The sequence below is a fragment of the Natrix helvetica genome (assembly GCF_964273705.1).
Source record: "Natrix helvetica genome assembly, chromosome: 10".
Taxonomy (NCBI): Eukaryota; Metazoa; Chordata; class Lepidosauria; order Squamata; family Natricidae; genus Natrix; species Natrix helvetica.
The window spans coordinates 6738365-6765083 of NC_138561.1; the positions used below are offsets into that span (position 1 = coordinate 6738365).

The 26719-nt window shown below is 43.9% G+C and overlaps 1 protein-coding gene across 3 annotated transcripts in view; it reads left to right on the plus strand.

Moving 5' to 3' along the window:
* Positions 1 to 554: 554 nt before the first annotated feature.
* Positions 555 to 26719, plus strand: part of SLC7A6 (solute carrier family 7 member 6) — a 50448-nt gene continuing 24283 nt past the window's right edge. The window contains exons 1-5 of one of the 3 annotated variants that reach the window (XM_081963356.1): positions 555 to 794; positions 10282 to 10379; positions 14691 to 15261; positions 18482 to 18607; positions 26533 to 26677. In XM_081963356.1, coding sequence (XP_081819482.1) covers positions 14733 to 15261; positions 18482 to 18607; positions 26533 to 26677 — 800 coding nt within the window. In that variant the 5' untranslated portion in view covers positions 555 to 794; positions 10282 to 10379; positions 14691 to 14732. The remainder of the gene's footprint in view (positions 795 to 10281; positions 10380 to 14690; positions 15262 to 18481; positions 18608 to 26532; positions 26678 to 26719) is intronic. The other 2 variants (XM_081963355.1, XM_081963357.1) reach the window with 2 other exon arrangements.

Consider the following 26719-nt stretch of genomic DNA (forward strand, 5'->3'; position numbering starts at 1 on the left):
AAATTAGTGGAGGAAAAAAAACAGATGTAAAAACGTACATGAATATAGACATATGGGATATATACGTACAGAGAAGAGAAACACAGTGGATACGTAAAAGATGTAGAAGTGCTGCAAAGATGACATAAGTGTGCAAATAAAATAAAATAAAAAATAAACAAACAAACAACTAAAACAAACAAACAAACAAATAAAATAAACAAACAAATAAAATAAATAAATAAATAAAATAAACAAATAAACAAATAAAATAAACAAATAAACAAATAAACAAATAAAATAAATAATAAAATAACAGAATAAATAATAAAATAATAGAATAAATAATAAAATAAAATAATTAATAAAATAATTAATAAAATAATAAAAGAAAATAATAAAAGAAAAGAAAAGAAAAGAAAATATCCCTCCCCTCCCACTGCTGCCAGACGGTCTGAAGCCCCACGCTGCCGCTGTTTCCCATCCCCGGTCAGACGACTCGCGATCAGCGTCCGGCGGAGACAAAGCGCTTCCCCGCCGCAAGGAGGGGCGGCCCGGGGGCGGGGCTCAAGGGACACGCCCCCATACAGGGGCGGAGTCAGCGGGTGTCCAGCTGCGGAGGGGCAAAAAAAGAAGCCAGCGGGCCGGACCAGGCTGTTTGGCCGCCCGGCGTCGGTGGCGGCAGGTCGAAGGCGGATTAGCCGGCCGGCCGTCCTTGGAGGGCGGCTGGCTGGCTGGAGGGAGGAAGGAAGGAGCAGACGCCGCCGGAGCAGCAGCAGCAGCAGCATCCCCCGGGAGGGGAGGGGACCGGCCAGGTGGGTGAATGGCTAGCTAGATGGATGGATTCCGGGCTAAGGGTTGGCTTGGCCAACAAACCTGGCTTGCTCCTTTAAGCCCCGAAGGATGGTTTCTGCAGCAGCCGGGTGCAACGCAGTTGCCTGCGCTTTTGCAAAGAGACAAGAGACAAGGAGCCCTCGCGGCTCGCCTTCCAAGCTCGGCTCCGTCCCTGGCTCCAGAGAGGGGAAGGGCAGAGCCGGCCCGCCTTGGGCAGGACGAAGGGGCGAGCGGCCGGATGATTTGGGGGTCCCCTAAGCCAGCAGCCGGCGGTGGGCGGAACGGGGGGTGGTCGTCTCGAGGCAAGGAGGGGCCTCCGGGGGTCGCCGGCCCTGCTGGAAGGGGCTTCCAGCTTCTGCCTTTTGGGGGCTCTTCAGACTGTTGAAGCCCCCCCCCACATCGCTGTGAGTTGGGGATAGGAGTGCAGGAGAGCCCTTCCTGATTTTGGGGGTCCCTGCAGTCCAGAGCATCGCCTTGCAAAGGGGGAGCAGGTAACCGCTGCCCTGATTTTTCTTCCTCTCTCGGGAGGCAAGAATTGTTTGTCTTCTCTTTCTGCTGGGATGCGGTGCTTTTTTTCTTTTGCACCACAATGCCCATCCTCCCCTGCCCGGCCCCAGACTTCGCTCTCTCCCCCTCCCCTTGGAGAGGAAGGCTTGAGAGCTTTTGGAAGAGGTCCTCTCTTCTTGTTGGAAAACGGCGACCCTTGTTGTTTGTGATGGGGGGGGGGAAACGAAGTTTGGGGATTTTTTTTTTTCCTCCCCAGACTGCCCTTTGAAATCATCTCTTGGGTTTTGATGGCCATGACTTTTCACTTTGGAAAGGTGGTTTTAGGGCTGGGTTGTTTTGTTTTTTGCTTTTAATTGTGCATTGCTTTGGCAACCTTATAAGTCGGTAGAAAATATTAGTAATAAATAAAAGGGCTCTGAGAGAGTAGAAAGACAAGGTTATAGAATGGTCAGCCTTTGACTTTTAGTAGCTTTGTTTCCAACTGAGGACCTGCCTTATAAAGGTAAAGGTTCCCCTTGTACATAAGTGCTAGTCGTTCCTGACTCTAGGGGGCAGTGCTCATCTCCGTTTCAAAGCCGAAGAGCCAGCGCTGTCCAAGACATCTCCATGGTCATGTGGCCGGCATGACTCAACACCGAAGGTGCACGGAACGCTGTCACCTTCCCATCAAAGGTGGTCCCTATTTTTCTACTTGCATTTTTTACATGCTTTCAAACTGCTAGGTTGGCAGAAGCTGGGACAAGTAACGAGAGCTCACTCCGTTACGCAGTGCTAGGGATTCGAACCGCCGAACTGCCGACCTTTCTAATTGACAAGTTGAGCGTCTTAGCCACTGAGCCACCGCCTCCCTCGGACTTGCGTTATACCTTTGACTATTTCCAGTGGATATGGGAAAAGTCTTTTGTGTGGAATGTGAGGTGGAAATTGATTCTCTTAAGAGCAGTTTAGTCTGGTGCAGGAGTGTCAAACTTGATTTCATTGAGGGCCGCATCAGGGTTGTGTTTGACCTTGTGGGGGGGGGGCAGAGTTGGCATGGGCAGGGTAGGCGTGGTCAGCTCGATGTCACTCATGTTGGGGGTGCCAGTTGTGGCCTGAGCACTGCCAGCGAAAACGGGCTTCTAAGCTCCGTTTCCTGCTGCCACAGCCTCCTGCAACCCTCTGCCAGCGAAAACGTAGCTCTGGAGGGCTGCATGTGGCCATTTTCACCAGCAGAGACATGTGGGACGGTCCTTCACTGTTCCAGGGGGCCCCATAGGCCAGATCTAAGCACCCCTGGGCCTTGAGTTTGACACCCCTTGTCTAGTGGTTATAGCACAAGGCTTTAAACCAGGATGTCGTGAGTTCTAGTCTTCCAGTATTTGACGAGCTGCCCCACAGAGAGGAAGGGGTTGTCCTATTCTCCAGGCACCTGAAGGCAGGAGAAGAAGTAATGGCTGGAAGATCATTAATGAGAGACCCAATCTAGAACTAAGGAGAAATTTCCTGATGGTGAGACAATTAATCCATGGAACGGCTTGCCTTCAGAAGTTGTGAGTGCGCCATCACTCACTCGCAAGAAGAAGATTAGACAGCCATTTATCTGGAATGGTCTGGGATCTCCTGCTTGAGCAGGGGTTGGACTAGAAGACCTCCAAGGTCCTTTCCAACCCTCTTGGGCTAGTCATTCTCTCAGCCTTAGGAAGATGGTTATGGCAAAGCGCTTCTGAACTCTTGCCAAGAACTGGCAGTTGCCAGGAATTAACAATGACTCAAAGCCAACTAAAAAGTTGCCTTTTACTAAATCAGCATTTCAATCTCTCTTGTTTGGATGTGTCATGCTTCGGGGAATGACAGATGAGAATTTTCTCAGCTATTTAAAGATCCTGGTATCCTTCATTTGCAAAATGTCTAGACCAGGTTTTTTTTTGGGGGGGGGGGTGTTTTAGGGACTTTGGCAGCTTTAAGATGGGAGGACGTCAACTCCCAGAATCCCCCTGCCAGCGTGAGTGGAACGGAAATTCTGGGCATTGAAGTCTACACACCTCTTAATCAAGGCTAAGAATCACTGGCTTAAGTTGTGGTTTGCATCACCAGACTTGTTAAAATAAAAGCTGACTGGTTGGGTTCACACATAACCTATTAAAACAAACCTTGGTCAGAGTTTATATATATATGTGTGTGTGTGTGTGTGTGTGTGTGTGTGTGTATGTGTATGTATATATATATATATATATATATATATATATATATATATATATATATATATATATATATATATATATATATATATATATATATATATATATATATATATATATATAATTTGTGTTGTATTTGTACTGATAAATAAATAAAGGGAGACTAGTATAGATCTATTTTGAGCTAATTAGCTCTCATCAGCTAGCCATACCCTTACTGGGATTCGAACCAGGCATACCAGGGGTTGTAACACAAATACATACATACATACATACATACATACATACATACATACATACATACATACATATACCCAACTCACTCCCAATGCCTCTGGACGGCTTTCAATTAATAAATGCCTTATTAAGCATCGTTAAGAATCCCATTATTAATTATTAATGGTTCAGCACACAGCCAGATGTTCAGATTTTTTTAATCCACCTCTCAAGTGCTTCCCAAGAAGCTGGGCTAGGCAAATGTTGGTGTTTTATGGTGTTGGAGGGAGTGTTGGGAGAGGTAAGCTAGGGGTGTCAAACTCATGTCATCAAGGCATCGTCACATGACGTATCAGGAATTTTCTACCCTTCGTTAACTTGGGCGTGGGCCGGGAGTTTGACAGCCCTGTTGTAAGCTGTTCTGAATAAAGCTTACCTTTTTGCAATAATATGAAGGGAATTCTGGGAGTTGAAGTCCGCACTTCGACTTTATCAGTCTTTAAGATGTAAACATTGCCAAGTTTGAGAAGCACGGATCGTCCCAAGTCTCTCTCGCTCTTTTCAGAACAAGCATAGCATTGCTGGGTGCCCATAGGTGCCCTTTTCAATTCAGCTGCATGAGTTTGACGGGAATTCTGGGAGTTGACGTTCCATACCCCTTAAAGCTGCCAAGCTTAAGATTGGCCTAGATTGGCTGTAGCTAATGCTGACCTTAGTCTCTTTGTAACTGAGTTTTAGAACAGGGACCCGGTGGCTCAGTGGCTAAGACGCTGAGCTTGCTGATCAGAAGGTCGGCAGTTCAGCGGTTCGAATCCCTAGCGCCGCATAACAGAGGGAGCTCCCGTTACTTGTCCCAGCTTCTGCCCAACCTAGCAGTTCGAAAGCATGGAAAAATGCAAGTACAAAAATAGGGACCACCATTGATGGGAAGGGAGCAACATTTTGTGTGCCTTCGCCGTTGAGTCATGCCGGCCACATGACCACAGAGACGTCTTCGGATAGCACTGGCTCTTTGGCTTTGAAACGGAGATGAGCACCGCCCCCTAGAGTCAGGAACAACTAGCACATATGTGCAAGGGGAACCTTTACCTTTAATGCTTATATTAGCCTGTTTGTAACTAAGTTTTAGAGCAGGTTAACCAAGCTTGCTGAGGAAAAAGATGGTTAGGATCCGATTGTGTGTTGAGTTCTTGGAAGAGGAAGCTGTGTGTGTGATGTCATAATCGCTCTTAATACAGGTAGTTCTCGACTTACGACCCCAATAGAGCCCAAAATGTCTGTCGTTAAGTGAGAGATTTGTTGTGAGTTTTGCCCCCTTTGACGACTTTCCTTGCCAAAGTTAAACCAATCACTGCAGCCGTTAAGTTAGTCACTCAGTTGTTAAGTGAACCTGGCTTCCCCCTTGACTTTGCTTGTCAGGAGGTCGCAGAAGGGGATCACGTAACCCCGGGACGCTGCAACCGTCGTAAGTAGGAAGCAGCTGCCAAGCATCTGAATTTTGATCATCTGATCGCTGCAACCGTCGTAAGTGTGAAAAACGGTCATACGCTTTTTTTTTCAGTGCTGTTGTCTGGCCATTAAATGAACTGCTGTCAGTCCGCAGAGCTCCTGTTTCTTTAAAGCTCACCTAGGATCCTTATTTTCAGGTTTTGTTCCTGTTATCTCTTAACTCTCTCGTGGCCTATTTTTCTTTTAAATATTAAAAATAAAAGGAATATGAGAGTTCCGGGTATTCTGGCCCTTTGAAAAAAGTTGTATGGATCGGTAGAGGGTGCGGCTAAGTAATGAGCTGAGTTCTGGTTACTTAAAAGACAAACACTTCCTCAAAAAAGCAAACCCTTTCTTACCTTCCAGCATTTTCTTTCGCATGACTGGTATATATAAAAAAAGAAGGAACAATGCGGTGTTAACTTATTTGTCTGGAACTGCTGTTTGTTATTGTTAACAAAGCCATTTTTTAAAAAAAAACTAGCAGTGAAAAACATTTTTTTTCTTAAGCTGGGCCCAGAAAAAGATCTTTAAGTTGTTTCCAATTTCTTACTTGCAAAATTTCTGGGAAACTGAAGAACTGAAGTTTATAGAGTGCACTTAAAATTAAAGATGGTGTGTAGGTAATTCTTGACTCACCACAGTTTCTGGTTAGTTGACTGTTCTGAAGGCACTGAAAACTGTGACTTACGACTGTTTCTCATCATTTGCTGCATCCCCGGGATCAAGTGATCGAAGTTCAGATGCTAGGCAACAGGTTCATAGCTATGACCTTTGCTGTGTCCTGGGGTCTGGTGATCCCCTTTTGCGACCTTCTGATGAGCGAAGTCAGTGGGGGAAACTGGTTTCACTTAACAACCAGGCTACTGACTTATTAATTGCAGTGATTCACTTAACAAATGGGGTGAGAAAATGGGGCCAAACCCATTTAACAAATGACTCAAGGGAAGAACAGAAATTTCGGGCTTCATCATGGTCATAACTCAAGGACTTCCTTGGTTGTAATAAAGGAAAGATAAACAGTGAACTAGCAACTGACTTCGTTGTTGTTGTTAGTTGCGAAGTCATAATAATAATATGATAATAAGCCCAATCAGGGCTTTTGAGTGCACGTGCTAAAATAATAAACCCTTGCGGAAAATATTGCAACACAGCAGCAGCCATGAGGTGACCATGCTCGCCGCCTCCTGCACCTCAAAAATAATAAGACCTCCCCGAAAATAGGGCCAAGTGCTTATATCGGGGGGAAACACGGTAGAATAGACTGGCTCAGGCCTTAATGACCCATTGACAAAGGTGGAGGGGATATTTTAGGGGAAATATTCTGTCCTTTTAATATTTCCTAAAAATATTTTCCAAGGAGAGGGGTGGGTGCTAACGTCTTACACCAGGGAGAGAAGATCTGTGTGTATTGTGGAAGAGCCACAGGTGTCCTGTCCTATTCAATCTAGCTCTTCACACACTTGGTTTCTTGGCGCTGACAAATCCCGTCTGATTTATCCGTGATGAGGATTGTCTTGATACGGCGGTACCAAGCTTGTTGGCGTGGTTTTGCACATCAACAGTTATGATTCATGCAGTGGACTTAGCCAGCTGTATTCTGAAATCACGACCAAGTAAATCCCAGCTTAGCATGATATTTTGGCAAGCAGTTGACTCCCTGGAGATTAAGTGAGAGTTGATTATTTCCTACTGTTTAAGAAAAGGGCCAAACAGCAATGGGATCTCAACCAATAGCTGCCTAATTTCTTGTCCGCAATAATAATAATAATAATAATAATAATAATAATAATAATAATGATGATGATGATGATGATGATGATGATACCAGGTGATAGCAGGGTCAAGGAGAAGGAACATGAAAAAGTCGCTAAATACCAGGACTTAAAAAATGAAATTCAACGATTATGGCACAAACCAGCAGTGGTAATTCCAGTGGTAATCGGCACACTGGGTGCTATTCCAAAAGCACTGGAATTACATTTAAAACAGTTAAAAATTGACAAAATCACCATCAGTCAAATGCAAAAGGCCGCACTGCTTGGATCTGCACACATATTACGAAAATACGTTACGACGTCCTAGGCCCCTTGGTGGGGCCTGACTAGTAATTAATGCCAAATCCGGCGAAACAACTGGCCGCTGTGATACAATTCTGTTGATGCAATAAATAATAATAATAATAATACCAGGTGATAGCAGGGTCGCCGAGAAGGAATATGAAAAAATCATGAAATACCAGGATTTAAAAATCGAAATCCAACGATTATGGCACAAACCAGCAGTGGTAATTCCAGTGGTAATCGGCACACTGGGTGCTATTCCAAAAGCACTGGAATTACATTTAAAACAGTTAAAAATTGACAAAATCACCATCAGTCAAATGCAAAAAGCTGCACTGCTTGGATCTGCATGTATATTAAGAAAATACGTTACGACGTCCTAGGCCCCTGGGTGGGGGGCGAAACAACTGGCTGCTGTGATACAATTATGATGATGATGATGATGATGATGATGATGATGATGATGATGATGATAGAAGCAACTTCTGTTGTTGCTAATTGTGTAGTCGTTGTTGACACTTTGGGACATGATTTGGTGATCTCTAGATCTGTTGGATTAAAACAGTGTCATCCTTCCTAACCTCTTTGCCCAGTGGAAGTTTTACACCAGGGTCTCCAAACTTGACCACTTTTAAGATTTGTGGAATTCAACTCCCAAAATTGGGAGCTGGACTGGCTGAGGAATTCTGGGAGTTGAATTCCACAAGTCTTAAAACTGACAAGTTTGGAGATTGCTGTTTCACACCGAGACGTCCCCAGATGAGAGTTTGCTACCCGATGACCAGTGCAAAATCTGCTTGCACTAAAATAAACTGATTTTTGTTTATGTATCCATACACAGCATTTGCTGAATATGAGTTATTCTATCTGTTGGCATCTTTGAACCTAACAGTGTCTCCTCTGTGTTTTTGACAAATCATGCTTTAGGGCTCAATTATACTTGACTGCATCTGCACACATTAAACTGTAAATTATGTTTACGAGATACGGTATTTATGTAATACCTAAAAGCCAGAGCTTTTGTGGTTTGTGATTTATGGGATGTGTATTACTTCAGTCAACAACGTTACGAAGCTAAATTCGGGATTGCTTTCTCTCTCTTTTTAAACTTAAGTAGAAGGCTGACCCATTTCCAAGAAACTCAAGATGCTATAAATGGAACATTGTGTTTTTCTTGTAGTTTTACTTATATAATAACACTGTGTAGGTTAAGACGAGGGACACGGTGGCTCCGTGGCTCAGCTTGTTGATCAGAAAGGTCGGCAGTTCGGCGGTTCGAATCCCTAGTGCCACATAACGGAGTGAGTTCCTGTTAGTTGTCCCAGCTTCTGCCAACCTAGGAGTTCGAAAGCATGTAAAAATGCGAGTAGAAAAATAGGAACCACCTTTAGTGGGAAGGTAACGACGTTCCGCCCTCCTTCGGCATTTAATCATGCCGGCCACATGACCATGGAGACGTCTTCGGACAGCACTGGCTCTTTGGCTTTGAAACGGAGATGAGCATCGCCCCCTAGAGACAGGAACAACTAGCACATATGTGCAAGGGGAACCTTTACCTTTAGGTTAAGGCGAGAGTGAACTGCTTGTTCAAAATCACGTGATCAGTTTCACTGCAAGGTGCACTCAGTGGAAAAATTCTCAAGAAAAAAGCTGGCATTAAATAATTGATGTACAGTACATGAAGTTCCACTGAGTTAGGCTGGTGCTTCTGGGAATGGACGGGGAGCCCCAAGTGTTCTGAGAAATCAGCCTTAAAATATTCCTGTAAAGAAAAAAACATGTTTGAGCACTGAATAGTTTTGGCTTAGGATTGCATTTTTGCAAAACACAAAATATTTGGCTATAAAACAATGAAAACTCTCGGAAAAACACGGACAACATAAATTTTAGATTTGCTGAGTGATCATTCAGGATAAAGCTGTATTTGAAAATAGTTCTGACTTCTTCTGTGTTTAATAACCTAATGATTCCTTCAGTCAGTATGATTATTTGGCTCCCAAAGGAAATACAAATTTTAATATAGATATTTGTCTTTCCTCCCCCAGTTTCTGAGCCTCGGATGCTCTTACAGCCATTAAACTACCTCATGGCTAAAGTCTGAAAAATAAGAAGGAAGCCAGAAGTAAAACAAACTGTAACAAGAAACAGATGAACTGTCAATCACTATTACTTAGTATTGGGGGAAGGGGTTATTTATTTATATTCAGCAGGGGGTTTAACCACTATTATTACTTCTATATTTTAAACAAACTTAATTAAATTGTTCCTAGTGAAGACGTTTTTTGCTATTTAATAACAGAGTCGGAAGGGACCTTGGATGTCTTCTAGTCCAACCCCCCTCCCCAAGCAGGAAACCCTACACCAGTTATGGTTAACCTTTTGGGGGCCAAGGGCCCAAAGTGTGTGTGCAAGCGTGCATGCCCCAATGCCCAAAATGCAATGCGAGCACCCCCTCCACACATGCGCCCTGGCCTCTCTCCATGCCTGTTTTGGTTTTCAGGTTGGTGTGGGTGGCAGAAATGGAGGAGAAAGGTACGGCGCGCTGGGTGTGTGTGTGACCTCTGGAGATCTGGGAAGGCCTCGCCCACTACGCATGCATGGCAGAGACCCGAAGACCAGCTGGCCGGCAGGAGGCAGACACGCATGCACGGTAGAACTGGGCTGGGGCAACGGTTGGAGTGCCCGCAGAGAGGGCACTGTGTGACACCTGTAGTATGCATACCATAGGTTCGCCATCACGGCCCTATACCATTCCCTAGACCATCGCCTCCTCTGTGCCTTGCGTTTTTGGCTACATTTGGAGTATAAGACGCACCCAAATTTTCACCCTCTTTTAGAAAAAGTGTGTCTCGTACTCCAAAAAATACGGTAAATAGTAAAGTTTGAAGTGCCAACTGGGCTAAAGGTAACCCTTGAGTGAAGTTTGTGACTGCATGCCTGGATCTATGCAATTTCCTTGGCAGCGCGGGAGGGATGAGCTATTGTTTTTAACTTCGATTTCCTTGTTTACTCTTTAGGCTGAGCTTACCTGCTCCTGTTCCTGTTCTTACCTGGCACTGCTTAGCTTTGCAACACAACTAAACTCACCCAGGTATTGTTTCCTGTGGAGACCTAGGTAAACCTCTTGCTCTAATGAACCTGTTTTTGTTGCAATAGAAATATCCATGGCCACCACCCCATGGTGACAGGTTATCAATCTGTAGAATTTATTGTATTTGTAAGTCAGCAAGGCTTTGGTTGTCTGGAATGTAGCAAGAAGGAAAATAACAAGTATTCTTGCCCTGACTGTTTACTGTGGAGTCCTTGGTGCTCTCTGAGCTTTGTTGATTGCTTGCAGACATTTTACGACCCAACTAGGGAACGTCATCAGTGCAGAGGACTGTGAAAATATTTACAGACCCCTCGCATCAAGGACATAAATTGTTTCAACTCCTACCCTCAAAACGACGCTATAAAGCACTGTACACCAGAACAACTAGACACAAGAATAGTTTTCCCCCTGAACGCCATCGCTCTGCTAAACAAATAATTCCCTCAACACTGTCAAACTATTTACCAACTCTGCATTACTATTACTATTAATCTTCTCATCGTTCCTATCTCTTCCCACTTATGACTGTATGACTGTAACTTTCCTGCTTGTACCCTTACGATTTATATTGGTTGTTTCCTAGTATGATTTGATTGCTTATTTGTACCCTATGACTATCATTAAGTGTTGTGTCTTATGATTCTTGACAAATGTATCTTGTCTTTTTATATACACTGAGAGCATATGCACCAAAGATACACAAATTCCTTGTGTGTCCAGTCACACTTGGCCAATAAAGAATTCTGTTCTGTTCTGTTCCATTCTATTCCATTCTATTCTGTTCTGTTCTATTCTATTCTGTTCTATTCTATTCTATTCTATTCTATTCTATTCTATTCTATAGAATGTATCTTGTCTTTTTATATACATTGAGAGCATATGCACCAAAGATACACAAATTCCTTGTGTGTCCAGTCACACTTGGCCAATAAAGAATTCTGTTCTGTTCTGTTCCATTCTATTCCATTCTATTCTGTTCTGTTCTATTCTATTCTATTCTGTTCTATTCTATTCTATTCTATTCTATTCTATTCTATAGAATGTATCTTGTCTTTTTATATACACTGAGAGCATATGCACCAAAGATACACAAATTCCTTGTGTGTCCAGTCACACTTGGCCAATAAAGAATTCTGTTCTGTTCTGTTCTGTTCTATTCTATTCTATTCTATTCTATTCTATTCTATTCTATTCTATTTCTCAATGTATGACTGTAATTGAACCTAGAATTACAGTTTTAGGTTATGCTGGTTATTAAACAGGTTATCTTTTGGCTGACCCAATTTTACAAAAAAGTTTTGCGGCAATTGTTAAGTAAAACACAATATTGTCAAGTGAACCCATTGTCCATAGTGGGTATTTCTGCGAGAAAGAGGAAGTAAATGCCATTTTCCAGCAGAAAAAATAAATAAATCATAAATTGCAGTCCTATGACTGCTGGACTCTGCATACAGTTTTAAACGTGAAGCAGTTTCTGAGTCCTCCAAAAGCAATTACACAGCTGTGTGGGCATTGTTGGAACTTCAAATCTGGGTCATAAGAATCTTTTTTCTGGTCCGTCGTCATTTTGAATTGTTACTAACCACCCGGTCACAAGTCGAGGACTTATAAACCCCACCAGTGTTGGTGAGAGTATGGTTTTCTCCTTATCTTTATTTAATGTAGCCTGAAATGAATAGAGATTGCAAAAGAACTTACGTTTTAGTCAGGGCTGTCAAACTGCAAAGGAACATTCTTAAAATCTGTGAAATATAATTAAATAAGTTGTTTGATACGCTTTTTTTCCCCTGCTGCCTTTTGCTACTCCAGAACATAGCAGATATGACCAGATAAATTAATTCCTTCCCTGTTGTATTGTGCATGCATGCTACTAAGATTAAGTAAATGTTTTTTCCTAAATGACAATATTGGCAATGACATTTCCAGCCCCCTGAGATGATGACTAAGTCAGAAGGAGTTACGTAGTTCATGACTCTTTGAGTGTTGCTACTGTTGACGTGGTGTTTTTTTACGTCCCATTAATATGTATTCTGATTAGCAATGACTTTACATGTCGCCGGATTATAATTCTTGGCATTCATTAACAAAGCATCTCTGAATGAAACTAGTACAGGAATTAAATTCAAATAGCAGCTTTCTAACTAGCTAACTAATATCAGCTGTGGTCTTGGCCAAGTCTTACCTTGAAGCAAGCGTTACTCTACTAAAACAATGTATTCAGTTCAATCATGTCCAATTCTCAGAGACAGCCTGGAAAAATCCCTGCAGTTTTCTTCGCAAGGTGTTTCAGAAGTGATTTGTCATTGCCTCCTTCCTGGGGCTGGCTCAAGGTCACCAAGCTGGCTTTGTGCTGTGGGAATCTCCCCCCCCCCAAAGAATGAAATATTTTGGGAAATATTAAAAGTAGGCAGGGTAAAATATTTCCCCTAAAGGAGAAATGAAAAAAATGTTAAGGGAGGTAGAAACCACCTCCAGTTTCCTTGCCCCAAGCAGAAACTGATGAGGCCAGTTTTCAAAAATGCAGAATTGATAATCCATTCAGAAAGACTGGGTCAGACAGAAACTCTAGACAAGTAACACAGTTAGGCAAGGGAAAGGTTAACAAGATTAGCTTAGCCAAACACCTAGGATTTGCATTTCCTCCTTTGCCTATAGAGCCAGCTATGACCCCAACATATCCCCTACATGACCCACATAGGAATCCAGAAGGTATAACTTTAACTTTTAACTTTTATTTGATTTCTAGACCAGAAGGGACTCGGGGCGGTGTACAGTCATATTAAAACAATAAATATACATAAATATAATATAAATATAAATAAATATAGGTGTGGCTGGAGGAGGTAGCAGTAGTTTACTGTACAATAGTTAAAGTTAGATTAAAATTTAAGAATTTAAAAATACATTAAAAACACCCCTAAAAACTTTCCCAGAATAAAAATATTTGCCAGGAGGTATAAATGGGACTATAAATGGGCCAGGCCAGCTAATTGGAACAGGTGGGTCTTCAGTTTCTGTCAGAAGGAGTGGAGGTCGGTAGTAATTCTAATGTTGGGGGGAAGGTCATTCCAGAGGGTTGGGCCCATCACAGAGAAGGCTCTACTCCTAGGCGCCGCCCGTTGGCATTGCTTGGTGGACGGCACCTGGAGGAGTCCCTCCCTGTGAGAGCAAATTGGTCACAACCCACCCACGCTAAACTCCATTTTGTGAGCGGCACCAAACCATAAACCTTGGTGGTTCTATTCATCAATAAATAGACCTTTCTTTCCAATCAGCTTTCAGCCTCTATTTTGTTTCCAGCATCTTTCTCCCAGTTTGGAACTGAACCAGATGAATTTTCCTTCCAACAGTTCCTTAGGTGGGACTAGAACTCACAGTCTCCCAGTTTCTACTCATACATCTTCACCTCCATACTAAAGCTGGCTCTTCTACTAAGATGGACTGTAGCTTGTTGCAATTATATTATTTTTCTAATACAAAATTGTACTTATTTTTCCAAAACATAAACGCTCACAAAATACAGGAATACATCATGAATATACGGGTCAGACCCTGAGTAAACACCTAAAGATTTTTGGAAATATTCCCAAATCCATCCGCTTATCAACATACGTTCCAAAGAAACAGCATGCACTTGTAAGATCTGCTGGAGATTATCTATGGAAGTTCTCAGCCATCCAGGTCATGGTTGTCCCAAAGGTGCTTTTTCAAGAGGCAACTGGACTTTCTGGTGGTTGTTTTTTTCTTTGAAGGTGTTTCGCTTCTCATCCAAGAAGCTTCTTCAGCTCTGACTGGATGGTGCGGAATGGAAGAGCTGAAGAAGCTTCTTGGATCAGAAGCAAAACTCCATTCCCTGGAGAAGGAAAGCGGTCTTGGGAAATTCTTATAGTACAGGAAGAGGTCAATAAAGTTGCTGATTCAAGCTATTCCCAAGAGGCTCTAGTTCAGGAGTGTTAAACTTAAGGCCCGTGGGCCAAATCTAACCTGCAGGGTGCTTAGATCTGGCCCACTCTGGTAACAGTGAGGGAGTGGCCCATGGTGCCTCTGCCAGTGAAAATGGGCACTTAAGCTCCGTTTCCGGCTGCGACAGCCTCCTGCAACCGTATGCCAGCAAAAATGGAGCTCGGGAGGGGCCATTTTTGCTGACAGTGCACTTGGGCCGCCACAGGCGCCCCCGACAGGAGTGACATCAAGCAGGCCACACCCACTCTGCCCCCCTGAGATCAAACACAACCCTGGTGCAGCCCTCAGTGACGTCAAGTTTGACACCCCTGCTCTAGTTGCTCGAAGCTGACATTGTATCCCTTCTTAACCCTGCTTTCTTTTTGACTTTAGTTGGGGATCGGCATTGGCAGAGGGCACCTTGTGGATGTCACCATGGAGAAGAAGGAGAACTTCCCAGCTCTTAATTCCCTGAACGAGTACCAGCCAATCGGGACAGCGGATAAAACGGTCCAGAGTGGCAATGCTCAAAGGAATGGTGGAAATCAAAGAACCATGCAGCTGAAAAAGGAAATATCTCTCCTTAACGGCATCTGCCTTATCGTAGGGAATATGATTGGGTCCGGGATATTTGTTTCTCCCAAAGGAGTGCTGAACTACAGTTTGTCCTATGGATTATCCCTAGTCATCTGGGCCCTGGGAGGCATGTTTTCCGTAATCGGAGCGCTCTGCTACGCCGAACTGGGCACCACGATCACCAAGTCGGGAGCCAGCTATGCATATATCTTGGAGGCCTTTGGAGGCTTCATTGCCTTTATACGTCTGTGGACATCGCTGTTGATCATTGAGCCCACCAGCCAGGCCATCATCGCGATAACCTTCGCCAACTATATCGTGCAGCCAGTCTTCCCTTCTTGCCAGCCTCCGTACATTGCTTGTCGTCTTATCGCCGCGGCTTGTGTATGTGAGTATTCCCCGCAGGTCTTCAGGCCTGAATTGGCTTCCATCAGAGCTGGGGGAGGGTGGGAAAGGAAGCTCAGAAGCAGTGGTGGGTTCCTAGCCAGTTTACTACCGGTTCGCTGAGACAGCATTTTGCACGCATGCTGCTCATTTCTCTCACTTGTACACCCGTTGCGCCTTGCGCAGTTGACTGAAAACTGTTCTCCACACGCACAGAAACATGCCGGCGACGTTAGAAGAGACCGGGGAACCGGTTCAGGGGTGTGGCAGGCCTGGGTCGCTGCCGGTTCCAGCAACCCAGGCCACCATACCACTCCCGGTTCAGCTGAACCAGCCCGAACCGGTAGGAACCCACCAGTGGTCAGAAATGGACCTGCTTGGTTGTGGTCTGCCATGCCTTTAAAAATGGGATTTGCTTAGCTAGTGCAGACGCAGAGTTCAAATGGTGGCGATACAAGAGATAGACCCTTGTTTTTGCGCAGAAAAGGGTGAAAAGCTAGTGTGCCCTATGGGTCTACTGAACTGAGGGGCAAGTCAATCCTTCAGAAGCTTAAGGTGGCATCCGTAGTGGCCCCTGACCTTCTGGAGTCAACTCAAACCAGAGTCAACCAGAAAGTTCCATGATCGATTTATGGACTTCAACTTGGGCCTCCTAAGTGCTTGTCCAATGCCTCGAACCAACACACCCAACGTTGCCTTTCAGTTGTTATGGCTTGAAAACACCTATTTAACATGAATTTTGTTTTTTGTTTTTTTTCTGGAGAAGCCTGCTCACAGATAGCTGTCTACACAGTGTAAATGCACAGGTAGTCCTTGGCTTATGACCGTAATTGAAACCAACATTTCGGTTGCTAAGCGAGATATTCGTGAAGTGAATTTCACCCCATTTTACGATCTTTCTGGCCACAGTTGCTAAGTGAATCACTGCCGTTCTTAAACTAGTCACACGGTTGTTAAGTGAACCTGACTTCCCCATTGATTTTGTTTGTCAGAAGGTTTCGCAAAAAGGGGATCACCTGATCGTGGGACACTGCAATGGTCATAAATATGATGTCAGGGTTCCAAAAATAGCATCCAAAATTAAATCAGAGTCCGAGGCAAAGGATTCCTCAAAGTTCCAATTTATTAAGAGAGCCATGTTGGCACATCTGGGAAAACCCGAATCTGAACGCTTCCCGGTTTTCCCCACCCAGTTGAAAGTTCAAGATCCTGCCCCCACACCCACAAGTCCATCCCATGGTCCAATCTCCCACTGCCATGCTGGCAGTTCCACCCATCCAGTTCCGGTCAGGTGCAGAGGTGCAGAGACGAAGGATGACCTTGGCTTTCTAGAAAGAATTTGGTTATGGCTACATGGCATCTAACTCCATACAATCCCCCCCTCCCATTTTCCCACGATAGAAAATGCATAGTAGAATCATAGAAAGTGTGGCAGGCCAAAGATCCAAAAGAAAAGATGGCTGCAGGCCTGACATATGAACCAGTTGCCAAGTGACCAAACTTTGATCATGTGACCATGGCAGCATCCCATAATCCCATTCATAAGTATGAAAAAAAAAATCTGTGCTGTTGTAACTTCGAACAGTCACTAAAGAAAGGTTGTAAATTGAGGACTTACTTATGTAACAGTGTATGGCTTAATAGAGGATTTTGGAGCACTGTCTGTCTATAGCTATCTGTCCATCCATCCATCCATCCATCCATCCAAATAAGAAAATGTGTGAACTTCAACTCCCAGAAGTCCCCAGCCAGCATTTTTGACTGGTGAACTCTTGGAATTGAAATCCACACATCTTAAAAGTTGTTAAGTTTGGAAAACTCTCTCTCTCTCTCTCTCTCTCTCTCTCTCTCTCTCTCTCTCTCTCTCTCTCTCTCCCTCCCTCCCTCCCTCCCTCCCTCCCTCCCTCCCTCCCTCCCTCCCTCCCTCTCTCTCTCTCTCTCTCTCTCTCTCTCTCTCTCTCTCCCTGCTTCTCAGTAGGGATCAAAGGAAAAGAGAGACTTATTAATTGGAAACTTAAAAAAAATTATTGAGACATTCTAGAGAGAGGTTGAAGCTTGTTTATATGACTGTGTCGAGCCAAGAGATCTGCTTCTCATAGATGGGTACAGCAATATGCCAGAGTATTAATCATCATGGGTGGATACTCTTAGGATGCGTAAAGGACCTTTTCTTTTAGGGTAATGAGTGATCTCAGATCTCAGCTCGGGTTACAGCTGCGATAGATGGAAACTTTGCGCAACAGCCACCAGACAAAATACCCTGTGAGTCTATGCGGGAGAAGGGATTTCGTCACATTTCTGTTTACCGAGGAGTTTCATCAATTATTTGGGCTCTTCTGACAAGATACTGAGTTGAGTTGGGCAGGTTGAGTTGCCCTTGGCGGAAGAGAAGCGACTTCTGCATGAAGGGGTTTCCCTTCTCATCCAAGAAGTTTCTTCAGTTCTGACTGGATGGTGAGAAAGGGAAAGATTCATTCATCCAGTCAGAGCTGCAGAAGCTTCTTGGATGAGAAGGGAAACCCCTTCAGAGAAAAACCAGTTGCCTCTTGAGAAAGCACCTTTAGGTTTTACCTAGTAGGAAGCTTAATTAACTGAACCAACCTTTTTTTAAAAAATATTACTACTGTATGTTTTTTAAAGTGAGCCGTGCATCTAATTGTATCTTTGCTTTCAAAACCAGCCCTACAGCTGCGGAAACAAAAAAAAAGAAATAGTCCCTGTTAAAACGATGCAGAAATACGTTGGAACTAATTCTATTTTTTCCTGTCCTTCAGATGCCACAATTTTCTTTAAAATCAAAACCCTCCAAGTGTTTTCATTGCCAAGTGACAGACTTGAGGTGGCATTTCCTATTTCCAACAAGAATTTGTTAGTTAAAAAGAAACTGTTAGTAAGATGTGGATTGCAAACCAGGATCCGAAAACGAATGATTATTTTCCCGTTTTTCAGCACTCTTGCTATAATGTTTGCCTGATGTGGTCCTTCCTGTTTTGCCAGTGGAAGTGTTAAAGAGCAACCAAATTGACTGTCTGCCCCCTTTTTAAACCTCGTGGTTCTCTTTTAACAGAACCTTCTTTAGCTTGTTTACTAACATGCCGTTTTGACGGTTAACTTTGGCATGGAAAAGAACTTCACACCAGGGCTGGCTTTAAAACAGCCAATGTTACCATCTCTTTCTAATGCCTTCCTTTGCTTCCCCCCCCCCCTTTTTTTTTGTCTTCTAGGTCTTCTAACGTTTATAAACTGTGCCTATGTTAAGTGGGGAACAAGGGTGCAGGATGCATTCACCTATGCCAAAGTCATTGCCCTAATTGTCATCATCGTTACAGGAATTGTTAAACTATGCCAGGGTAAGATGAATTGCTGAACATACAGTGGTTTGTATCGATTGCTTTGCATTGAGAGACAGATGGGTGGTAGTGGTTAAAGGCACGAGGTTCAGACACTGGGAGTTCTAGTACTGCCTTGGGCAGGAGGGTGACCTTGGGCCAGTATTTCTTTCTCGGCCTTGGGAAGAAGAAGAAAGGGGGAACCAACCACTTCCAACCTTGTAGCAACTTATCTGTGTAGTCCAGCAGGAGTCAAGAGAATTACTAAATAAGAGAATAACTAAAATAAGGGAATTAGTTTGATGTAGCGATGAAGGAATCAGGACAGAAACTGGGAGACCGGGAATTGTAGTCTTGCCTTAGGTGGAAAGCTAGGTGAGCAGTGGTGGGATTCAATTTTTTTTACCACTGGTTCTGTAGGTGTGGCTTGGTGGCCGTGGTGTGGCTTGGTGACCGTGGCTTGGTGGGCTTAGCAGGGAAACGATACTGTAAAATCTCCATTCCCACCCCACTCCAGGAGAAGGATACTACAAAATCCCCATTCTCTCCCAATCAGCTGGGACTCAGGAGGCAGAGAATAGATTGGGGGCGAGGCCAGCCAGAGGTGGTATTTACCGGTTCTCTGAACTACTCAAATTTTCCACTACCGGTTCTCCAGAACTGGTCAGAACCTGTTGAATACCACCTCTGCAGGTGAGTGGCCTTGGGCTACTGGTCCTTCTCTCTCAGCCCTAAGAAGTTGACAATGGCAGACCATTCTGAAAATCCTTGCCAAGAAAACTACAGGGGTCAGTCTAGGCAAACACCAGGAGTCAACACCCCACGAAGCAATAAAGATTAAAAGCTTGAGCAACTCAATCATATATTGAGCAAGCACCCATTTGGGTTATTTTTCCTCAGAAGGCATAACAAGCATTGGTCCCCTCAGTAGCTAGGCTGACCCAAGAGGATATGTCAAAGCAGTGATCCCAGGGGTGAACTGCTATGGGTTCGCCCGAATTTGGTGGACAGTTTGGAGAACCTCCAAATCCCACCCCTGGCTGGCCCTGCCCTCCCCTCCCTTCCCCTCCCCTCCCAGGAGTCTCCACGTGGCCCATTTTGGATGCGAGGTAAGTGCAGGGCCCACGCGGAGGCTCAGGGAGGGGAAAAAACAGGTCTCCCGGAATTTCCCGAAGCGAGCCCGTTTCTGGCTTCCGGAGTCCGCCAGAGGCAGTTTTTGCCCTCCCAGAAACTTGACAAAAGCCCGCCTGCCATGGCGCAAAAGCCTGGGGAAGGTGAAAATGCCCCCCTGCTATGGTGCAGGAGGCCAACTAGGCCACACACATGGCCATGCCTACCTAGCAACCGGACAGAGAACTCATTGCTGAAATTTTTGAAGCCCTCCTCTGAATGGTTCCCAAACCTTTTCAGCTTGGTGGCCTTGCTGGGTGGGTGGATGGTGGAGAGGGGAATCGACCTGCGGGAATGTCAGGCCGAAACGCGCACACGTATGCAACTCAACTTGCACAAGTTGAGCTGCGTGCGCATTCGTGCCAGCGCAATGCTCGTGTGAGTTGAGTGACATGGCCCGGGTTACAAATAGACCAGGCCCAGTAGTGGGTCGCGGCCCAGAGATTGGAGACCCCCATGTTAAAGAGTTCCCTAACGCGAACAGTTTCTCTTTATGAAAAATAGATCTTTTCATCTGAATGAATTTCTAGGTAGGTGTGAATGAGAAATTGTGTTATAAGCTGAACTGGAACTAAAAAGGTTTAGCTATATTTTCAATAGATTTAGCGGAGAGAAAAGCTCCGATTGAATTAAGCTCTGATAGCATTAATCCGTTTAGCAATGCATGGATTTATGCTACACCCAACAAATATTTTAAGAACGCTCAGTACTTAGCACTGCCAAGCTCTTCCAGAATTCATTTTCCTCTTATCCCCCTTTTAAACATTGTTGTAGTTGCGTGTATACTGTTCCTTTGGGGAAATGCTCCCTGCACCTGTAATCCACAAAAGCTTACAGTATTCCATAGTAAATTGGTTACCTTTAATTCTTGATTGATGACCATAATGGAACCCAGAATTGTTGTCAGGTGTTAGTCAGTGCACCTGTCAGCTTCTGCTTCGCTTGCTTGTTATCGGCTGCCATAGAAACAGGGAGGGTGGGGGCATAGTATTGCTTAAGGAAATTATATGGAACGGGAGGAGTTATGTAGGAGGGAGTTTTGTTCTTACCATCTTCTGTGCATTCTGATGGCTGATGTTTCGACTTGGTCAAGGCCAACCATCTCGCAATACCAACCTGATGAGGCCTTTTGAAGATGCACCCCACATGACACCTTCGGGAGTGCAGATTGGACACTGGGCTGGGGCAACTGGAGGGAGGGAGCTGGGCAATCATTTGATATGTACTTGTTCGCGCCTTTTTGGCTCAGATCTTGCTTTCCTTTTTTGCTGCTTTCAATTCATATCTAGTAAAAGTACTTTATCTCTATTCAAATGGAGTTCAGGTTTTTTCTTTCTTGGATATTGAAGGAGGCAAGCAAGATCTGAGCCAAATAGGCGCGAACAAGTACATATCAACCCATGTTACAGATCCAATTTTATGACATTGTTTTGTGGTGGTCGTAAAAGATGCTGCAGTCATTAAGCAAACCCCATAGACTGCAATGGCCTTTTTTTTTTGCCAGGAACTGGAAGTGAATGCTGGGCCCTTGCCAAAATAAAATCACAAAAAATGGTCGTTTGGCCACAGAATGCTGCAAACAGCTGTAAAGCCAGTCCGTTCCCAAACACCCCAAATGCAATCATGCGGCCAGGAGGCTAGCTGTCAGAATTTTGAATCAGGGTTGTTTGGGGGAGGTCCGTCACAACTTTGGATAGTTGCTAAGCAACCAGTCATAAATCAAAGAATACCTGCACAACTTTGTCTTCCTGCACAGAATATGTTTAGTTTAGTTTAGCTTGTTGTCATTGCACCTCGCACAACAAAATTATATCACTACCACCATCTTTAGTGTACGTTATAACTATAAAAATAAAACACAAACACACGTCCTTCACATTCTATACAATTGAATTGAAAACCCCTGATATTGCATTAATATTGCACTATACCGTAGAATTCAATATAGTCACTGCTCTGGGATAAAGCTGTTTTTCAGCCTATTTGTCCTTGTTTTTATTATCCTGTACCGTCTGCCAGATGGTAATAGTTCAAAAAAAAAAAGGGTGCCCAGGATGAGATGGATCTTTAAGAACGTTTTGAACTTTCTTAAGGCATCGGGAGCTATAAAGCTCTTCCAAAGAGGGGAGAGGGCAACCCCTGACCCTCTGGGCAATGACGTTGACCCTCTGGAGCGCTCTCCTATCTGCCACTGTGCAATTGGCAAACCATACACAGGTGCAGTAAGTTAAAATACTCTCTACGGTGCAGCGGTAGGAGGTCACCAGAAGTTTTGCATTCAGTTGTTGTTTCCTGAAAAGTCTCAGGTAGTATCATCTCTGCTGGGTCCTTTTGACCAGGTCTGCAATGTGAGCGCCCCAGGTAAGATCCTCTTTTAGGACAACACCCAGAAACTTAAAACTGGCCCCTTGCTCCACTCGGTCTCCATTGGTAAGCAAGGGCTGGATGTCTGATCTCTTCCTTCTATAGTCCACTTGTTAGTTTACAACCTAACTTGAATCTGTGAAGAAAGTATATGTTGTCACTAACGTCTAGATGCATTTATTAAAAAAAAAAAAACCTTGTGAAAGTGTCATCTTGAGATGAACTTTTCTGGGGGAAAGGGGGAAATAAGGCTCTCTGAGGGACCAGTTTAACCTGGGGGGGGGATTATCCCACCCCACCCATGCAGCAGAAGGGGCCTTATGTGGACCCGGTCAGTCAAGGAATTTTGACTGTGGTGAGGTCCAGGAGAAGAGCCTTTTCTGCGGTGGCTCCTGCATAGAAAACATCCCACCCTCTTCCCTGTGCGCACTTTGCTCCCTCCCTCTCCATCCTGCTTAGTTTAATTTTAATTGACCCTTTAAATTTAAGATCTTTATAGTTTTAATGTTTTATGCTGCTTTATTCAATGTCTGTAAGCCAGATAATCTCTCCTTCCTTCCTTCCTTCCTTCCTTCCTTCCTTCCTTCCTTCCTTCCTTCCTTCCTTCCTTCCTTCCTTCCTTCCTTCTCCTTTCTTCCCTGTTCCTTTCCTCCCTCTCTCCACCTCTTCCTTCTTTGCTTCCTTCCTTCCCCTTTCCTCCCTCTCTCCACTTCTTCCTTCCTTCCTTCCTTCCTTCCTTCCTTCCTTCCTTCCTTCCTTCCTTCCCTGTCCTTTGCTCTCCCTCTCCACCCCTTCATTCCTTCCCCTTTCCTCCCTCTCTCCCTTCCTTCCTTCTTTCATTCCCCGTCCTTTCCTCCCTCTCTCCACTTCTTCCTTCCTTCCCTCCCTCCCCTTCCTTCTTCCCTCCCTCCCTCCTTCCTTCCTTTCTTCCCTGTCCTTTCCTTTCTCCACCCCTTTCTTCCTTGCTTCCTTGCTTCCTTCCTTCCTCTTTCCTCTCTCCATTTCTTCCTTTCTTCCTCCCTCCCTCCCTCCCCTCTCACTATGAAGCAACTCTGAGTGATTATTACATTTCTCAGAGTCTAAATGAAGGCTTCACATCTATCTGGATCAACAAATCAGTTTCCTTCAAGTTTGGGAATAAAGCCGTGACTTCCACCTGGCGTTTCAAACCTTGTAGAGTCACTTATGGATTTACTTTAATATATACTGTAGATTGTGCCTTGTTCAAAATTCTCTGCAATAGGTGAGAGGCTGTTAACTCATCCAGTTAATACCACATTTAATTCGATCCAGAAATTTGCAATGCACTTAAATGATATTACTGTTTGAACACACTTTGGTCTATAAACCAATAATGGGAATGACCATGGAAAAGCTGTTTTGCTAACCTTTGTATGCGTATTGCTGATAAGCTGGTTTTTATTTTGAAGCCAAGATCTCCGAGTCTCTTTCCTTTAGTCATACTTGTGTTTTCTCTTTGTTATTGGTCTATTGTTCAGTTTCGGCCACCTGGCCTTGCTAACGTGTTTTTCTTATGAGCTGCAGTATCTGAGCTGTGGTAGGTTTATCACGACACTGTTTAAAAAAATTCATTTCTTTATTCCGGTTTGGCTTGTAAATTTCAATCACATGCTAGGACGAGAAAATAGGAAGTCGGCACTTCCATTGTGCTGAAAATGCATTTATACCTTCATTATATTGTTTATTCCCCATGAAGGGGCCCAATGAAGAATCACGCATTAGCATAATAAGGCACGTGTATCCTTTCTCACATTATGTTAGCCATCATCCTTTCTTCCTTAAGAGGCAAGAAATTGTGGAAATGGTTTTAAGGTGATTTACATTGTTTTGTATTCATCCTGTTAAATATTGCAGAGAATTCTAGACAGACTCCTTTGAAGCAACTTCACAGTTTGTTTCCTAAGTGATGCTGAATAAAAAACAACTACTGGTTGTAATTTGATTTTTTTAAATTACATTTTATCCACTGTTCCAACCCCCCCCCCCCAAAAAAAAACCCAGCACTACCCAGCAACTTGGAAAAAAGGGTGTGTATGCTGAAAAATGAAGAATGGGCATAGGCTTAGTAAAATGACTCTCCTTGCAGCATACCTGAAATTAAAGCTGGATTTACAGCTCTAACACCAAGCCAGTGTCCCTTTCTTTATTCAACATCCAGCTGGATGAAACTTGAAGAGCAGTGATGGCTAACCTTTTTTTAAAGGTGGGTCAAAAGATGTGACCACCCCAACCGCACGTGCACAAGCGACCCCAGTTTCTGTCACACTATGATTATGAAAAGCCTTCCGGAGGACCAGGAGAGGCCGTTCTTTCAACCTCCCCAGGCTTCAGGAAAGCCTCTGGCGCCTGGGGAGGTTGAAAAACATGCCCAAGGGGCCAACCGGAAGTTCATCCTCGAATGTCCAGTTGGCCCATTGGGCCTGTTTTTTGCCCTCTCTAGGCTCCGGAGGCTTTCCTGAAGCCCAGGGAGGACAAAAATGGCATCCCCCAGCCCTCTGGAAGGCCGAAAATCAGCTGGCTGGCACGTGGCACGGTTCAAGAGAGATTTTAAGTCAGTATTGTAAGTGTTTTGCTGAACGATTGAGGGAACACAGTATGTCCAGTCTAACAAAGAGAAGTACTAGGGGCATTGGTGGGTTGCAGGCGGAGAAGTAGTAGGGGAAGTGGTGGGAGTACCGGTGCCTGCCCGGAACACTGGGTACCATTCTGTTATGGTGCTCCGGAGGGCCCACCCGAGCTCCTTACCTGTATTTGAGCTCTTCGGCGCTTACGCGCACAGAGTACACGGCGCTTACACGACGCTCCGCTGAGCAGCTGGAGCATCACGGAGGCTCGCAGAGGCGTCGCAAGAAGTAAGGATGCATGCACATGCTGGGCACTTGTGCGCATGTGCTACATGCGTGCCTGTGGTGGATCCGGAACCCACCTCTGACTAGGGGTTATATGATAGCAGTCTTCCAGTAGTTGAAGGGCTGCCACAAAGAAGAAGAGGGGGTCAACCTGTTCTCCAAAGCACCTGAAGGCAAGACAAAACGAATAATCATGGGCGATTGCTAAAGAGAGATCCAACCTAGATCTAATGAGAAATTTCCTGACAGTGAGAACAATTAAACCAGTGAAAGAGCTTGTGAGTGCTCCACCACTGGAGGTTTTTAAGAAGAGTTTGGACAACTATTTGCCCAGAATGGTGTAGTAGGCTCTCCTGCTTGAGCAGGGACTTCTTGGACCAGAAGACCTCCAAAGTCCATTCCAACTCTTATTAATCAGTCTTCTATGTTCTAAATGTATTGCCTGACTATGAATTGGGAATTTTTACCATTCATTATCACCTAATAAGGCAAAAACAGTGATAGCTGCTCTAGTAAGGGGCATTTTGATCTCATTGGAGTAGCTTCAGAATTTTTTCCCTGGGCTGAGGCTAAATAAGGAAATAAAAGTAAACCTTGATAGCCACAGGTACTTCTTCCCTAAATGGTATCTATTGAGTGAGTGGTTTAATACGTGCTTGGTCTAAAAAGTTAGATTATTTCAAGAGAGACCCCAAATAAGGGAGTTAGCATCAGAAGGAAGAAGATATTTACAATCCCAGCATTGATAGGGACGTTTAAAACATGAATCTGAAATTAAGACATTGGCTCCAAACTCCCCTGCTCCAGATTAAAGCAAAAAGGAAGTTTTTTTTTGCATTCCCCCCACCAAAAAAGATGACTTTTTAAAAAATGGATGTTTAAACAATGGGCATGTTGAATTTCTTGGAATTGCTGAGAGCATAGGTATCTTTCAGTTGGCATTTTATGGAATCGAGCTTCGACAGCAATCAGTTTCTGCTTATTGCTATTATTACAGTATAAATCTTTATCACGGTCGAAGACCAGCAATACACATTACTTTTTACAATATATTTAAAAAGTACTGACATTAAAATATATTTAAAAGGTATTGACATTAAAAGTGGATAACAACATACACGTTCTCAAACTGTTTGGCTCACTCTCTGGTTTACGGGGGTGAAAAGCCGATAAGTATGGGAGTAAATACAACGGTCCAGAAATTGTTAAGAGATATGTCCAAATAATTGGCACAAGATGAGAACTATAATTCTGTAACCAATTTTTTTCCTGTGGACATTGGAGCAACACAGAATTTTGCCACTGCGTAAGTGGTAGTTGGGTTTGTGTCCTGGAGGAGAAAGCCTAGATAAAAATTGTCTATTATTTAATATGGAACCTTGCTAAATTTCTGGTGGGATTATACCTTATCTATCCTATTACAGATATCAGAGGTTATGTACAGTGGATGTTTTTCTTATCATGGTATTCTAAAAAACCAACCGCTTCGTTTTGTATGTTCCAAATGTTGCATTTATTTCTGCATTTTTATTTCATATCCAGGATACTCAGAACATTTTCAGGACTCTTTTGAGGGGTCATCTTGGAACCTCGGAGGAATTTCTCTTGCACTTTATTCTGCCTTGTTCTCATACTCAGGTTGGGACACCCTGAATTTTGTAACTGAAGAAATAAAAAATCCAGAAAGGTAAGAAAGAGAACTTCTTGGAGCTTTTATTTCTAACAACAA